Consider the following 18,477-nt stretch of genomic DNA (forward strand, 5'->3'; position numbering starts at 1 on the left):
GGACCTCTCTCCTCTGCCTGTGTGCTGGGCCTAAATTTATGAAAATGGACTGTTGCAGTGGTGGGTGACGTGAAGCCTCATTCTCTGCTATGACATGCAGACTGATTCTCTGCTGACATGAAGCCAGATTGTCTGTTACGGGACCTCTCTCCTCTGCCTGGGTGCTGGGCCTAAATATATGCCAATGGACTGTTGCAGTGGTGGCTGACGTGAAGCCTGATTCTCTGCTATGACATGCAGACTGATTCTCTGCTGACATGAAGCCAGATCCTCTGTTACGGGACCTCTCTCCTCTGCCTGGGTGCTGGGCCTAAATTTATGAAAATGGACTGTTGCAGTGGTGGGTGACGTGAAGCCTGATTCTCTGCTATGATATGAAGACTGATTCTCTGCTGACATGAAGCCAGATTCTCTGTTACGGGACCTCTCTCCTCTGCCTGGGTGCCGGGGCCTAAATATCTGAGAATGGACTGTTCCAGTGGTGGGTGACGGGAAGCCAGATTCTCTGCTATGGGACCTCTCTCCAATTGATTTTGGTTAATTTTTATTTATTTAATTTTTATTTTAATTCATTTCCCTATCCACATTTGTTTGCAGGGGATTTACCTACAAGTTGCTGCCTTTTGCAGCCCTCTAGCCCTTTCCTGGGCTGTTTTACAGCCGTTTTAGTGCCGAAAAGTTCGGGTCCCCATTGACTTCAATGGGGTTCGGGTTCGGGACGAAGTTCAGATCGGGTTCGGATCCCGAACCCGAACATTTCCGGGAAGTTCGGCCGAACTTCTCGAACCCGAACATCCAGGTGTTCGCTCAACTCTATCTACTACACATCAGGTTAATGATTTTGGACTGCTATTTTTTAACACTACTGTAATTTTAAAAGGGTTGTCTCACCTCAGTAATCCCCATTGAATCACTTTCTTGTAGTCCTAGGATGGTTTCTGTAATATAGATCCATTTTCCAATTTGCCTCTGTCACCTCTTATTCCTCTTTATAGTGCTCCAAATTCCATGCTCGTTTCTAGGGGTTACCTCCTGCGCGGCGACCGCTGATAACATTACAGGCGCACAGAAACCCTATTGGCCGGCTGATCTGGTGGCTGGGTTTCACAGGAGCGAGCGCCCACATATTATGGTGCATGTGCAGTCACTCCCGGCCCAGTCACCTTGTCTGAGCTTTACAACAAGCTCATAGGATTTACAGGGTGCAAGCATGAACAAGCAAGGGGCAGGGTTGCATCCTCCCTGCCCTGCTCACTGTGCCTTCAGCTCCACCACCAGCAGACAGGGAACGGAGGCCCCGAGAGCCACGAGGGAGCCTGTAAATAATGAGGTGAGACAACTCCTTTAAACCCTTCAAGACCTAGCTAGTTTTTACCTTCAGGACCAGGCCATTTTTTAGCAAATCTGACATGTGCCACTTTATGTGGTAATAACTAGTGATGAGCGGCAGGGGCAATACTCGAATTCGTAATATTTAGCGAATATTCGCCATATATTCGAGAATTCGTTATCTCCAGGCATTATTTTCTCGATTGCATGAAAATTTGCATGAACTGGTATTTTAAAAAAATCGAATATTCGCGATTACGAATATATTTTGCGATATTCTAGATATTCGCGAATTCTCGAAGTGCCGATATTCGCGATTAAAATGTGCAATTCGAATATTCGTGATCAACACTAGTAATAAATTTAAAACACTTTTACTTATCCAAGCCATTCTGAGACTGTTTTCTCGTCTCATATTGTACTTTATGACAGTGGTAAAATTGAGTAAAAAAAAATATTAAAAAAAATGCAAAATTTACCCAATATTTTTTTTATTTTCAAATTTCTATTTCTCTACTTTTAGAATAGACAGTAATACCTCCAAAAATAGTTTTTACTTTACATTTCCCATATTTCTACTTCATGTTTGGATCATTTTGTGAATGCCATTTTATTTTTTGGGGACACTAGAAGGTTTAGAAGTTTAGAAACAAATCTTGAAATTTTTCTGAGAATTTCCAAAACTTTTTAAGGACCAGTTCAGGTCTGAAGTCACTTTGTGAGGTTTACATAATAGAAACCACCCCAAAATGACCCTATTTTAGAAACTACACCCCTCAAGGTATTCAAAACTGATTTTACAAACTTTGTAAACCCTTTAGGTGTTCTACAAGAATTAAAGGAAAATTTAGATGAAATTTCAGAATGTCACTTTTTTGGCAGATTTTCCATTGTATTCAATTTTTTTCCAGTAACAAAGCAGGGGTAAACAGCTAAACAAAACTCAATATTTATTACCCTGATTCTGTAGATTACAGAAATACCCCATTTGTGATTGTTAACTGCTGTACAGGCACACGGCAGGGCGCAGAAGGAAAGGAATGCCATATGGTTTTTGAAGGGCCATGTCACATTTGAAGACCCCCTAATGCACCCCTAGAGTAGAAACTCCCAAAACTGACCCCATTTTGGAAACTACGGGATAAGGTGGCAGTTTTGATGGTACTATTTTAAGGTACATATTATTTTTTGTTGCTCTATATTACATAGAAACATAGAATGTGTCGGCAGTTAAGAACCATTTGGCCCATCTAGTCTGCCCAATATACTGAATACTATGGATAGCCCCTGGCCCTATCTTATATGAAGGATGGCCTTATGCCTATCCCATGCATGCTTAAACTCCTCCACTGTATTTGCAGCTACCACTTCTGCAGGAAGGCTATTCCATGCATCCACTACTCTCTCAGTAAAATAATACTTGCTGGTTACTTTTAAACCTTTGCCCCTCTAATTTAAAACTATGTCCTCTTGTAGCAGTTTTTCTTCTTTTAAATATTCTCTCCTCTTTTACCTTGTTGATTACCTTTATGTATTTAAAAGTTTCTATCATATCCCCTCTGTCTCGTCTTTCTTCCAAGGTATACATGTTAAGGTCCTTTAATCTTTCCTGGTAAGTTTTATCCTGCAATCCATGTACTAGTTTAGTAGCTCTTCTCTGAACTCTCTCCAAAGTATCAATATCCTTCTGGAGATATGGTCTCCAGTGCTGAGCACAATACTCCAAATGAGGTCTCACTAGTGCTCTGTAGAGCGGCATGAGCACCTCCCTCTTTCTACTGGTAATTCCTCTCCCTATACACCCAAGCATTCTGCTAGCATTTCCTGCTGCTCTTTGACATTGTCTGCCTACCTTTAAGTCTTCTGAAATTATGATCCCTAAATCACAGATTTTATATTCTGCTCTTGGGTTTTTACGTCCCAAGTGCATTATCTTGCACTTATCAACATAAAATTTTAGTTGCCAGATTTTTTACCATTCCTCTAGTTTTCCTAAATCCTTTTCCATTTAGTGTATCCCTCCAGGAACATCAACCCAGTTACAAATCTTTGTGTCATCAGCAAAAAGACACACCTTACCATTGAGGCCTTCTGCAATTTCGCTGATAAAGATATTAAACAATATGGGTCCCAGGAACAGATCCCTGAGGTACCCTACTGGTAACAAGATATTGGTCTAAATATACTCCATTGACTACAACCCTCTGTTGCCTGTCCCTCAGCCACTGCCTAATCCATTACACTTTTTGTGAGGCAAGGTAACAAAAAATAGCTGTTTTGGCAACATTTAATTTTTGGGTTATTTACAATGTTCATCTTACAGGTTAGATCATGAACTATTTTTATAGAGCAGGTTGTTACGGATGCGACAATACCAAATATGACTACACGTTTTGGTTGTTTTGTTTCAGTTTTACATAATAAAGCATTTTTGAAAAAAAATTTTTTTTTGGTGTCTCCATTTTATGAAAGCCATAGTTTTTTTTTTTTTTGGACGACTGTCTTATGCAGGGTCTTATTATTTGCAAGATGAGATTATGGTTTTATTGGTTTATGTTTGGAATGTGTATGACTTTTTGATCGCTTGGTATTACACTTTTTGTGATATAAGGTGACAAAAAATAGCTTTTTTTTTACGGTGGTCACCTGAGGGCTTAGGTCATGTGAAATTGTCATACAGCAGGTGATTATGGATGCAGCGATACCTAATATGTATACTTTTATTATTTATTAAAGTTTTACACAATAGCAGCATTTTTTGAAACAAAGAAATACATGTTTTAGTGTCTCCATTTTCTGAGAGTCATAGTTTCTTTTTTTTGGGTGATTGTCTTAGGTAGGGTCTAATTTTTTGAGGGATGAGATGACGGATAGATTGGTATGATTTGGGGTGCGTATGACTTTTTGATCGCTTGGTATTACACTGTTTGTAATGTAAAAGGAAAAAAATGGCTTTTTACAGTTTTTATTTACGGTTTTAACTGATGTGATATTTTTATAGAGCAGGTCATTATGGACGTGGCAATACCTAATATGTCTACTTTTTTTAATTTATTAAAGTTTTATACACTAATATTTTTTGAAACAAAAAAAAATATACGTTTTAGTGTCTTCATAGTCTGAGAGCCATAGTTTTTTTTTTGGGCGATTGTTTTGGGCAGGGGCTAATTTTTTGTGGGATGAGGTGATAGCTAGATTGATACTATTTTGATACTATTTTGGTGGGGAAACGCCTTTTTGATCGCTTGGTGTTTCACTTTTAGTGATGTAAGATGACAAAAAGTTTTGTTTTAGCACAGTTTTTATTTTACTTTTTTGACAATGTTCACCTGAGGGGTTAGATCATGTGATCAATCTTGTCTGACAAAAACTAGCCCTCACACAGCTCTGTCAACAAAACATAAAAAGGTATAGCTTTTAAAAATGTCAGCAAATTTCATGTTCCAAAATCCAAATGGCACTTCTTTCCTACCACATATGTGGTATTTTTGTACTCGGAAGAAATTGTGCAACAATTTATGTGGTGCTTTTTTTACTTGTAAGAATTAAAAAATGGGGGCAAAGCAACATACGATTGGAAAAAAGTAATTAGATTAGCATTTTCATGGTACAATCTTAATAAATTCTATGACCCACCATTGGGTGAAAACCAACAGTACACCCCTAGCTGAAGTCCTTGTAGTTTCAACAATTGGGTTATTTCTTGAGGTTTCCACTCTACTGATACCTCAGGGGTGTTGTAAGTTCGACATGGTGCCCAAACCCATTTCAATAAAATCCCCTTCCCTTCTGAGCCCTGTTGCATGTCCAAACAGCAGGTTATGACCACATGTGGGGAATTGCCTATTCAGGAGAAAATGCATAGCAATTTTTTGGTGATTTTTTTAACTCTTTTAAAAATTAAAAAGAAATTGAGATAAAATTACATATTATTGTTAATATGTCATTTCTTATTTTCATGCTTGAATTGTAACAAATTTTATATTAATTCCTTGAGAGGTGTAGTTTCCAAAATTGGACCTTTTGGGGGTGTTTCTTATATTTTTGTACCTCAAGGCTGCTGCAAACCAGAAATTGTGCCTGAAAAACATCCGAAAAAATTGAGTTCCCGAAAAACAACAAAGTGCTCCTTCAATTGTGAGGCCGATATTTGAGTCAATAAGCACTCTAGGGCCACAGGTGGGAATTTTCTGAAAACTGAAGAATCTGAGTAATACACCTGGAGTTTTATTTCTATTTTATCACCTGCTGTGTTCCAAAAAATTGATTGAAATTGAAAGTTTGCAAAACAAAAATAACATTTTTAAATTTCACCTCCATTTTGCATTTATTACTGTGAAACACCTAACACCTAACACAACGCGTATGTGCATGGAAGGCAGGCTGTTGGATGACTGAATGGTGCAAAAGTCCAACCACACAACATTTATTGTAGTTGATCTTTGCCTGTTTATTTCACAGGTATAGCACTTTAGTCAATTGCCCCTACAATGTGTAAAAAACACGTGTCTCAATGGCATACATCGTTGCTGAGCACTAACTCTATGCCGCCCCTGTCTTTATCTCTCTGTACTGTGCAGTGATTCAATTGGTTTAATAACCACACATATGTCTAGCTAACTTGCCCTCAGTAACAAATCGCTCACTGGGATTCCATGCTTGGACTGTCTAAGGCTACTTTCACACTAGCGTTCGATCGGATCCGTTCTGAACGGATCCGATCATAATAATGCAGACGGAGGCTCCGTTCAGAACGGATCCGTCTGCATTATTTTAGCATATAACAGCTAAGTGTGAAAATAGCCTCGTACGGATCCGTCCAGACTTTCAATGTAAAGTCAATGGGGGACGGATCCGCCTGAAGATTGAGCCATATTGTGGCATCTTCAAACGGATCCGTCCCCATTGACTTACATTGTAAGTCTGGACGGATCCGCACGCCTCCGCACGGCCAGGCGGACACCCGAACGCTGCAAGCAGCGTTCAGCTGTCCGCCTGTCCGTGCGGAGGCGAGCGGAGCGGAGGCTGAACGCCGCCAGACTGATGCAGTCTGAGCGGATCCGCTCCATTCAGACTGCATCAGGGCTGGACGGCTGCGTTCGGGTCCGCTCGTGAGCCCCTTCAAACGGAGCTCACGAGCGGACCGACGAACGCTAGTGTGAAAGTAGCCTAAAACTGAAGCGCAGCACAATTACACCCCACCCGACATGTTTCGCCACAGAAGTGGCTTCGTCAGGGGATGTGGGGTACTAGCCACATGGGAGGCCCCCAACCTCGTGTCAGCCATGGAGGACTCTCTTCTGCAGGTCGAGTTGCAGAAGGGATTCATCGTAGGCCCCTTTTCCCGACCTCCTTTCCAGGTCTATAGGGTAAGCCCCATTGGTCTGGTCAGCAAAAGAAACACCAATAAAAAGCGTTTGATTTACGATTTGTCAGCGCCTCATGCATCCAGTGTCCCGAGTCAACTCTTTGATCCCGTCTGAAGAATATTCGATGCACTACTACTGGGGGCGGGCGCTCGGCTTTCGAAGGCGGATACCTCGGACGCCTTCAAGCTGTTGCCAATCCAACCTCACCTGTTGGGGGTTTCACGGAATCAAATGGAGGGACCAGTACTATTCCGCCACCCACCTCACGTTCGGGTCAAAGAGCAGCCCCTGGCTCTTTGATCAGTTCGCCCAGGCCCTCCATTGGATTCTGGTAAACCACGGCAACTGTCCCAGAGTAATCCATTACTTGGATGACTTCTTACTGGTCGAGAACCCCAGCCACGTGCCCGACAGGTTGGAAAGTCTCCTCAACATTTTCACCGCTTTACGGGTCCCAGTGGCGCCATCGAAGGTCGATGGCTCTTCCACGGTCATCACTTTCTTAGGCATCTCTTTAGACACCCGCAGAATGGACGCCAGACTCTCAGAGGACAAATTAGTCAGACTCCAAACGTCCATTTCCACTCACGTAGGATCCAGGGCGACCTACAGTCGTTGCTGGGCTCTCTCAATTTCGCCGCCCGGATCATGCCACAGGGTCGATCCTTCACGTCAAGACTCCTCCAATTGTTGCCTACAGCCACAACGCAAGTCTCACTGATTCAGCTGGATCGAGAAGCCCTGGCCGACCTAGCCATGTGGAGGGTCTTCCTATCAGAATGGAACGGCATCTCCCTGTTCGTCCCTCACTGGAGTCTTGGACTAGACAGGCACATATTAGTGGCTCAGTCTCTCATCCGCAAGTCCCTGTCCGAGAACTCCACCAGGAACTACCAGTCAGGTTGGAAGGCTTTCAAGGTTTTTTCTCACCTTCATCCTAGGGGCAACGCGAGCGAAGTCACATTCATCATGGATTTCCTGGCATACTGCCACAAAGACCTACACCTTTCGTACAGCACCATCAGGTTGTATTTGTCAGGGGTCCAGCATCACCTCATGATCTGTCATCCGGACAGCAACTCCATTTTTTCTTCCTATGCCAGTAAAGCCACATTGCGGGGTATTCAGAAGATCTCAAACAAGTCCGAACCCTCCAGGCAACCCATCTCAGGGGACTTGTTCAGGAAAATCTCACCCTCCCTAGACGGCAGTCCTTTTGGTCCATTCAGAAGCAGCATTCTCAAAGCTGCCCTCTATCTAAGTTTCTACTGTTTTCTCCGGCCCAGGGAATTCACCAGCACCTCCCCTCACAATACAGGCCCCGTACTAAGCCAGCTCACCCGCAGACACGAGCGTTTCATCTTCACCTTACCCATTTCCAAAACCTCGCAAATAGGGCCCCCTGTATGCATTGAATATTTCCCTACTACCAACCCTTGTTGCCCTGTGACCATCCTCAACAGGTTACTAACTACCCTGGGCGACGAGGCTCCAACCAGCCCTCTTCTTCCTTTCCCTTCATGGCCACTTTCATCCTCACAGTTCATCAAACACATACGCAGCCTCGCATCAGGTTTAGGGTTCGACCCCCAGGCCATTCATTCCGGATCGGAGCCGCCTCCGCCGCATCCAAACACGGGGTCCCGGCTCATATCATACGCAAAATGGGTCGATGGAAGTCATCTTGTTTTTCACAATACATCCCGCATCCAAAAGCCGAAATCGCCAGAGCTTTCTCTGACTTAGTACTGTAATGCTACCATCTACAATAAAAGGGTTGTATCCTAACCATTTCCTACTCACATTTTCCCCCCCCTTTATTTGGCCTACCCCCATTACGTGGCTAAAGGCACACCACTAGCCACTTAGTTAGATTAGGTTCAGACTCACACACCAGGCTTCTCGCCGTAGCCAGGACCACAAATATACTGTGTATATACTGGACTGTATATATATATATTATATAAAAGCTTATCAGATTCACCTATATTGATCTTACATCAGATTACTTTAAACATGGTGTAAATAATTCTCAAGACCAGAACAAACTCTGTGCAGGCAATAAGTAAGCAAGCAGCGCTGGAAGGTTTCAGCTCTGAGGAATGCTGAATAATGAATGCAGCTCTGGGATTTAATTGCATGCTGTAACTCTCTGTACATAATCAGTAAGGTGATCAGTGTTCCCTCTAAGCTGCGCGGGTGGGCGGCCGCGCAGCAATTATTGTGGCCCCGCTCACAATTTTATAATGCCCGCTCACTCGCTCATGCCTAGTTCGCTAACACTGCTGGCAAAATGCCAGCTCTTGTCGTCACTCGTCAGACTTGTGCGTGACGGCGCCGACGTCCTCCTCGTAGTCTTATGCGGCTCAGCACAGCGGGGCGCCGCCTACATAACGTCAGACGTCACACACACACCGCTGTTCGCGCACTTATTGGCGCTGCAGGATTCGTGGGAGAAGGAAGGGAACTCTGAGGAGCGCGGGCACAGAGTTTGCTGAGGTAGTGGCCGTGTCTGGTCTGAAAGAAATTGATAGACTGTGCTGGGCTGGCGGCGCTGCTGTTGCTGTGGGCTGTAGCCGGGCCAGCGTGAAAAGGGGAGAAAAATACGTTATAAAAAAGTCTGATAAATACCAGTGTGAATGAAGGACTGTTAAAAGGGGTTAATAACTACAGAAGGCCCTTCACAGTAGTTATTAACCACTTCAGCAGTCCCCCATTCACAGTATTTATTAACCACTTCAGCAGTCCCCCATTCAAAGTATTTATTAACCCCTTTCACTAGTCCCCTCTTCAGTGAAGGGGGGACTGCTGAAGTGGTTAATAAATACTGTGAATGGGGGACTGCTGAAGTGGTTAATAAATACTGTGAATGGGGGACTGCTGAAGTGGTTAATAACTACTGTGAATGGGGGACTGCTGAAGTGGTTAATAACTACTGTGAAGGGCCTTCAGTAGTTATTAACCCCTTTTAACAGTCCTTCATTCACACTGGTATTTATCAGACTTTTTTATAACGTATTTTTCTCCCCTTTTCACCCCGGCCCTGCCACAGCCCACAGCAACAGCAGCGCCGCCAGCCCAGCACAGTCTTTCTTTTTTCCCCCTTTAGGTGTTTAGGTGTTACAGCAATCTAATTAAAGTTCTATTTTAACACCTAAAGAGAAAGGAAAAAAATAAAAGCTGCTGTTTCTCTAGATCAGTGTTTCCCAACCAGTGTGCCTCCAGCTGTTGCAAAACTACAACTCCCAGCATGCCTGGACAGCCTTTGGCTGTGCGGGCATGCTGGGAGTTGTAGTTTTGCAACAGCTGGAGGCACACTGGTTGGGAAACGCTGCTCTAGATGACCTTATGTTGATAGTAGTGTTAATAGAGTCTCAATGATTTGTAAAAATAGTGTAGATGCTTTTATAGACCCTTGAGACTCTATTACCACTACTCTCAACATAAGGTCATCTAGAGAAACAGCAGCTTTTTTAAATTATTTTTTTCCTTTAGGTGTTTAGGTATTAGGCCTAGTTCACAGTTCAGTGTTTGGTCAGTGATTTCCATCAGTGATTTGTGAGCCAAAACCAGAAGTGGAGCCTCCATAGACATGAGGTAGAAGGGAAAAATCTGCTCCTGTTCTATGTTTAGAGCTGCACCTGGTTTTGGCTCACAAATCACTGATGGAAATCACTGACCAAACACTGAAGTGTGAACGAGGCCTTAGAGCAATAAAATGAAAATTATGTTTTAACATAAGGGTCAGAAACTGGGTTTTGTTTAGCCTCTTGGTTATTAGTTTTTCTATGTAAGTTCTCTGGATCAAAGATTTTTTTTCCCTGTATGGTTTTTATACGGAGACCAATGTCCAGTGATCACAGAGAGGACTATACTGTATATTGTACGGGATGGTGCAGGGGTTATACTGTATATTGTACGGGATGGTGCAGGGGGTTATACTGTATATTGTACGGGATGGTGCAGGGGTTATACTGTATATTGTACGGGATGGTGCAGGGGGTTATACTGTATATTGTACGGGATGGTGCAGGGGTTATACTGTATATTGTACGGGATGGTGCAGGGATTATACTGTATATTGTACGGGATGGTGCAGGGATTATACTGTATATTGTACGGGATGGCGCTAAGGTTTGTATGCTCTTTGAAGTGACAATTATCTTAGGTTTTCCTATCGCCCACCTTTGATGGCGCTGTGCCCAGCTCTGAGCCGACCCCGCTCAGCAGCTGCCAAGGCTTAGAGGGAACACTGAAGGTGATGTGCTTATTCATCTTTGGAAGTGGAACTATATACATAAATGAAAAATATTAAGCTGTAAAACGATTTTTGAAGGGGGCCAACCAAACGCTTTACATTCTAATAAACTCCTCCGATTTATGCTAGAGTTGCTGTAATAATAGATGTGCAAAGTCTCATTTATGTACAATATTTCTGTTAAAAGTACTAGTGCTAAAGATTTGATTTCCCATGCAGAGGACCTGAACGTTTATCAGGTTCCCCTGTATAAGACAGCTAATTGCTTGGAATCACAAGAGTGAAAAGCCCCGTGTCTTTGTGTCCTTTTTTTTTGTAATCCGGGAAAACTTCTTAGCATACACTATAGATATAACTGTTGTATACTTGTACAGTTATCTAATAAAGATATCAACATATTGGTGATAGTTTAGTGGGAGTTGAACAGACCTGAAAGCAATAAGTTTCACTTTATATTTAGAATCTCCATCAGTCGAAGTAAATCACATGCATTCATACACTTACTTGAAGGAACATTGCCATTTCAGGCTCATCCATGAACTGAATTCCTGATTCTACTAGCTTTGCGACAATTTCCATATGATCTGCATACTTCTTCATTAACGACTTAACATATTCAAGTTTCTCTTCTTGGTTTCTTGTGATAACTTGAGTCAGTTCACCTTTCCTTTCTTCAAGAACTGCATATAAGTAATCGAATTTCTCACTCAGCTGTTCTTTCTGTCTTCTACTGTTTTCCTAAAAGACAAAGAACATTATTTGAAATGTTGTCTCAGCACAGAGCACACCTCATTCTATTTAAGGTGCTGAATAAATGATCTCCTAAACTAAATCTTAGCATAAAAACCACTCCTGTGGTCCTCACTATTCTCTTGTTATAGAACCAGCTGGATGGCAAAAGCAATGCTAGTAGTAAATTAGAAGAATTTGCAATAAAATAAATAACTACAGACCATGCCAAAAGAATTGAAAATAAAAGTTCAGTGTGAGGAAAAGGAGGTTTAATTCTAGCTTTACTGGCAGGGGGATACAGTGAGTGTAAGGTTGCTTCCATCCTAAAAATTTCAAAGACAGCGATTTATAAGAACAAGGAGAAGTAGCAAACATTGGGGACAATAAAGTTGCAGACAGAAAGTGGGAGGAAACAACTGTTTACTGACTGTTATGACCGCCACCTCATTTGAATCTAGTAGTATGATGTAAGTAGTATGACATCAAGTGACCTACAAAAAGAATAGCAAGCGGGAGCTGAGGTGAAATTTGAGATGAGGACATTTCAAAACAGGCTTCTAGAGGCAGGGCTGAAGTTTTGCAAAGCTAAAAAAAGGACTTTATCAATGAGAAACAAAGAAGAGCCAGGCTGAAGTTTGCAAAAGACCATAAGGAATGGACCATAGAGGACTGGAGTAAGGTCATCTTCTCTGATAAGTCCAATTTTCAGCTTTGCCCAACACCAACAGGTTGTGCAATGTTTAGACGTAGACCTGGTAAGGCCTATATCCACTTTGTCTCGTACCCACTGTGAAATTTGATGCAGGATCGGTGATGATGTAGAGGTGTTTCAGCACGGCTGGAATTGGACAAATTTGTCTTTTTGAAGGACACCTGACTCAAGCCACGTACAAAGGTATCCTGGAAGAAAACATGCTTCTTTCTGCTCTAACAATGTTCCCCAACTATGACGATTATATTTTTCAGCAGGACAATGCCCCATATCACACAGCCATGTCAATCAAGGGGTGGAAGAACAACAACCAGATCAAGACCCTGCATTGCCTAGCTAAATCTAAAATGTTATATGTGTGGATGTAATGATATATATAAGCGATTGGAATATTAGAGTGAAAATATATGTTTATTGGGAAAAACGGTACAAATGAAAGGAGGGTCTAGTACCTGTTGGGCCACCTGGATACAAGATGAGATACGATTGGGCATGGAAGCATACAGGTTCCATATGGCATCCTGTGGCACATTTGCTCACCGAAGTGCCATGACCTCTTCTAACAGAGGATCAGTGAGGATGCTGGAACCCCACCAAACTGATATTAATGTCCTATGCCAAAGATAGGTGATCAATTCAGGGGCCTTGGAAAGCCCCTTTAACAAGTGCTGTGGCTCCACGATTCTGAGCATAGTGAGAATCTCAGCAATGTGATCACTTCTAATAGAGGTAAAAACATATTTTATTTCTACCTTCTGCATTGGGGTTCAGCTTACAAATTATGATCTATGATTTAGTATGTTCAGACTACGTGGATCAGCTTGGCTGTCTCATTTACTTGAAGGTTGTATTTCTTTTGTCATTTAGCTTTGAGGGCTCATATATTATTGCAGTTTTCTTCCACTGTTCCAATGCTGTGTTCATTGCACAAAAATTAAGGATACCCCAAAAACATCCATAAACATTTTTCTACAAAACCATATATCTGTTCACAGGAAACATGCAACATTTCCCTCTATGCTGATGAAAGCCATAATTACTACATAGAATAGTTAAGGCTACTTTCACACTTGCAGTTTTCTTTTCTGGCATAGAGTTCAGTCACAGGGGCTCTATACCGGAAAATAACTGATCAGGATTATCCCCATGCATTCTGAATGGAGAGTAATCCGTTCAGTTTGCTTCAGGATGTCTTCAGTTCAGTCATTTTGACTGATCAGGCAAAAGATAAAACCGCAGCATGCTACGGTTTTATCTCCAGTGAAAAATACTGAAGACATGCCTGAATGCCGGATCCGGCATTTTTTCCCATAGGAATGCATTAGTGCCAGATCCGGCATTCAAAATACCGGAATGCCGGATCCGTCCTTCCGGCCAGACGGATCTGTCTGTCCGCATGACAAGCAGAGAGACGGATCCGTCCTTGCAATGCATTTGTGAGACGGATCCGTATCCAGATCCGTCTCACAAATGCTTTCAGTCAGCGGTAGATCGGCGGATCCGGCGGGCAGTTCCGACGACGGAACTGCCCGCTGGATCACACTGCCGCAAGTGTGAAAGTAGCCTAAGACTTTATGTTCCACGTTTAATATCCTATAAAACCCTGCATGAAAGTATGTTCTTCTCAGTACACTTATTACTATGTTAATGGCACCAGTTTAGCCAGTATAAAGATGAGCTCACTCCAGATTAAAAGCCATGATCACTTACAATCACATGCAACACCCATGGTGTATATAAAGTACAATATTTCAAATGCAAGGGATTTTGATCGTCAATCTTCTTCTTTTCTGCATTTAAATTGTTCTTCTAACCCTATCTCAAACCAATAAACCTTCACATTTAAATCTAATAAACATTCATATAGCTTTCATTGCATTCAATAAAGCCAGCTTACGAAAAAGTGACCCAAACTGAAATGTGACCAAATCACTAACACGTTTCATTCTTAACCATGTGTCATATGGAAGCATAAAAAAAAAAGGTTCACGTAAAAAATGATTGGTCTCCTGATCTTCTTCAGTTAGGATGCTCTTTCTAAAGGCCATTCATGAAATAATCAGTCACCTGTGAGGTCATCTGGAATATTACGTCTCCAAATGTTCTGATGCTGCATTTCTAGCTTCAAACTAGCATGATATATTAAACCACGCGAAGGAATGTCACGCATATCTTATATTTATTATTAAGAATAAGTGCGTTTTCATTATTGATGCGTGTGATTGGTTGTCAATAAATTATTTACAAAGATTCCACCAATTCACGCAATCCCCATGATCAGGGCCAGATCTACATAGCTGTATTTTGGCTTTCCTTCGCCCAGGGCAAAGATTTCAGTTCATTGCCACAGCCGCGGATTTGTTACAATGGTAGCTCATACTGCTGCTGTCCCTTGCGCATGGGCGCCAACTGCCTGTGTGTGAATCGGGACTAGTATTTAGTGTATCTCATCTAAGTTTCAGCACTGCAAGGGTTAACACCTTCCTCTCTTTCATCTGTCAGCTCTCCTAGACAGGGCTCATACACACAAACATATTTTTTTTCCCATGTCTCTCCGGGGTTTTTTTGCCGCCCGTATGCGGAACCATTTACTTCAATGTGTCCGCAAAAAAAAAAAGATGTCCCCTTGAGGTTCTGCAAAAAGGATTGAACATGTTCGATTTTTGTCCATTTTGCAATGGATCAGTAAAAAAAAAAAAAACGATTCAATACGGATTTCAAACAGACGTCATCCGTATTTTTTGTGGATCCGTGTTTTGCGGACCGCTAAATATATACGTTCGTGTGCATAAGCCCATATGCTGGAGTCTTGGTTCCACCCCGTGCCTAATCAACATGTTTTGCATGGATCTGCTAGGTTCTGCTAGATTGCTGTAAAACAGCTATAATTGTTTATCCACTTGTGTATTGACTTCTGCCTATTCACCTGCCCTGACCCCTTCCTCCTCCTGGTTACGAGCCAGTGGGTCAGCAGCCAATCGCTCCTGGTGGTTTGCACAGTGGTTACACATCCACAGCCGTAACAGTATCTGAATACCCTGTAAAGAGCACATTGGTTTCCTGACTTTGGGCACCCAAGACACATTTTCTGACAGCTTCCTTTAGTTACACTTCTGAGTACAGTAGGCCCCACGCCAATTTCTTAACTTAACCCCTTCCCTCCAGCCCTACTGTTAAAGACGTACTTTGAAAACATTACATACACCGCTACAAAACATACAGGGTAATACAGCACCACATACCTCCTACATCCAGTGATGTCCCCTCTGATGTAGATGTTCGCTTTCTTTATCTTCTCCATTCACACCAGACCGCCATGATGATTTCTTTCAGTCATCTCTTGTCTCTGCAGAGTTTGACAACCACTTTTCCATCCTCCTCCTCAAAATACTATTACCGCACAGAAAGTTCCCCTTATTGGCAGACAGTGCCCAAAAAATAACTATTCCCAGCAAATAGTTTCCCTAAAACTTATAGAGTCATAAACATAGTGTCTTCCAAAAATAATTGTGCTAAGCTGATACCGTGCCAGAGTGCCTCCCAATGTAACAGTCCTCCTAAAAGTCCCACCAATAGTAATAATTCTCTGCCAGAGTGCACTGTGTGGTAACAGTGCACCCAATAGTAATAATGTCGCTCATTTTGCCCCCAGAAGTAATAATGCCCCCATAGTTCCCCATTAGCAAAAATTTCCCTATAATGTGTGCCAGTACAAAAAATGACTCCTTATAATGTTTGCCAGTAGTGATAAACAAACATCGTCTGGGATGATTCGCAAACACAATCTCGCGTTTAGGTGGTGGCGGATATTTGTGGGCTGTCATGAGGAAATTCAATTAAACATGGTCGTCACAGGTGTTGAATTCCTCCAAGATCCATGCCTCATTCATTTTTAGAAATGTGAGGTAGTCCACACTGTCGTGATTTAGGCGAGTGCACTTATCGGTCACGATCCCCCCTGCTGCACTGACCGTCCTTTCGGACAGGACACTCAACGAGGGGCAAGCCAAGAGTTTCATGGAAAATTGTGCCAGCTCTGGCCACAGGTCAAGCCTGCACACCCAGTAGTTCAGGGGTTCCTCGCTTCTCAAAGCGTCCACATCGGACGTTAACCCGATGTAGTCGGACACCTGTCAGTCTAGGCTTTCCCTGAGGCTGGATTTGGAGGGCGGCTGTCAATGGGTTGACTGCAAGAATGCTCCCATATCCGAAGTGACCAACACATCTTCAAGCCGCCTTCTTCTTGCATGCGCTGTAGGATTGGTACTCGCATTTGTTTCTCTGTGGGTGGAAATGGAAATTCCTCTGCCAGCACCCGCAACAGCAGAATGCAGCATCTCTCGCAGCAAGGCCTGGAAATGCTGCATTCTGACAGCCCTCTGTGATGCTGGTAACATGTCCACCATTTTGTGTTTGTACCAGGGGTCTAAGTACGTTGCCACCCAGTACTGGTCCTTGCCCTTTATGCTTTTTATACAGGGGTCCCTCTTTAAACACTGGAGCATGAAGACCCCTATTTGCACTAAATTGGAAGCGGTGGAGTGGCCTGGCTCCTGCTTATCGCCCAGGAGAATGTCGTCCTCTGTCTTCTCCCCCCATCCACGGACAACACCAGGGATCCCAAAAAAGTTGAAAGCCTGTTCTTCTTGCTTCTCCTCCTCCTCCCCCCAGGCACCATCATCCTCTGACTCCTCTTCAGACTCCTGCTGACTTGTCTCAGATGGAGTAGCCCCCCCGGGAATTCATTCAGCATTGCGACTTCCTCAACTTCCTGCTCCTCGATGGCTTGATCAATGACACAACGCAATGCACGCTCCAGAAAGAAGGCATAAGGTACGATGTCACTGATGGCGCCCTGGCTGCCTCTGACCAGTTTGGTGATCTCATCAAATGGCCGCAGAAGTCTGCATGCGTCGCGCATGAGCAGTCAATGGTGTGGTGAAAAAAAAACAAGCTCCCCAGAAATTGTCCTGCCGCAGAGTTCATACAGGTAGTTGTTAATGGCACGTTTCTGCTGGAAAAGCCTATCAAGCATATACAAGGTAGAGTTCCAGCGTGTCGGGCAGTCACAAATCAGACATCTGATGGGCAAGTGGTGTCACTGCTAAAGGTCAGCAAGGCGAGCCATGGCTGTGAAAGTTCTTCTAAAATGTGCAGAGATTTTCCTGGCCTGCTGCAAGACGTCCTGGACCCCGGGGTGTTTGGCAACAAATCGCTGCACGACTAAGTTCAGGACGTGTGCCATGCATGGCACATGTGTCATTTTGCCCTGTTTCAGCGTGCTCAGCAGATTGGCACCGTTAGCACACACCACTTTACCAACTGTCAAATTAAGCAGGGTTAGCCACTGATCGGCCTGTGACTGCAGAGCTGAAAGGAGTGCAGGACCGGTGTGGCTCTTGGCATCCAGGCACAGCAGACGCAGCACAGCATGGCAACGTCTCACCTGGCATGTCAAATAGGTTCTGAGGAGCTTGGGGGGTGCAGCGGAAGAGGTGGTAGCAGTGGAAAAGGAGGAGTCAGCCGAGGAGGAGACGGAGGATGGAGTAGGAGGAGGAGAAGAAGAGGCAGGCCTGCATGCAATTCGTACATTTGGGCCATGGAAGCCTGCTTTGTGCCAGATGAATGCGATGACGGCACGGTGGAAGGTGGAGTGGAGGACAAATGGGAGGAGAGAGGAGAAGGAGAAAAGGCAGGACGTGGAGCACCAGGAGTGTAGCTTTGTGGGTTCTGATGGCGTTGCTCCCACTGGGCTCGGTGATGGGAGGCCAGGTGCCTTCTTAAGGTGGTCGTCCCTAGGTGAGTGTTGGGCTCACCGCAACTTATGTGTTGACAGCACAGGTTGCAGATGGCAACACTATTATCAGCAGCTGACACGTAAAAAAAAAGCCCACACTGCGGAGCCATGTGCCGGCGTCCTGTTAGTGCAAGATGTGACCGTGCATGGTGGATGGCTCGCTCCAGATACATTTGCAGTCTGCTTTTTTCCTCCTGTACACTGTGAGTTCTGCCTGCTTTTCCTCCTTCTCCTCCCTATCTGCTGCTCCGTCTCTCCCTCTGAACTCCCCTCCTCTTCC

General features: G+C 43.6%; 1 protein-coding gene across 3 annotated transcripts in view; it reads right to left on the minus strand.

The window, feature by feature from the left end:
- TRIM55 (tripartite motif containing 55) overlaps nt 1-18,477 on the minus strand; it is a 220,542-nt gene that overhangs the window by 103,727 nt on the left and 98,338 nt on the right. For all 3 annotated transcript variants that reach the window (XM_044293173.1, XM_044293174.1, XM_044293176.1), the window contains exon 5: nt 11,461-11,694. In XM_044293173.1, coding sequence (XP_044149108.1) covers nt 11,461-11,694 — 234 coding nt within the window. The remainder of the gene's footprint in view (nt 1-11,460; nt 11,695-18,477) is intronic.

The sequence above is a fragment of the Bufo gargarizans genome, chromosome 5 (genome assembly GCF_014858855.1).
Source record: "Bufo gargarizans isolate SCDJY-AF-19 chromosome 5, ASM1485885v1, whole genome shotgun sequence".
Classification (NCBI taxonomy): Eukaryota; Metazoa; Chordata; class Amphibia; order Anura; family Bufonidae; genus Bufo; species Bufo gargarizans.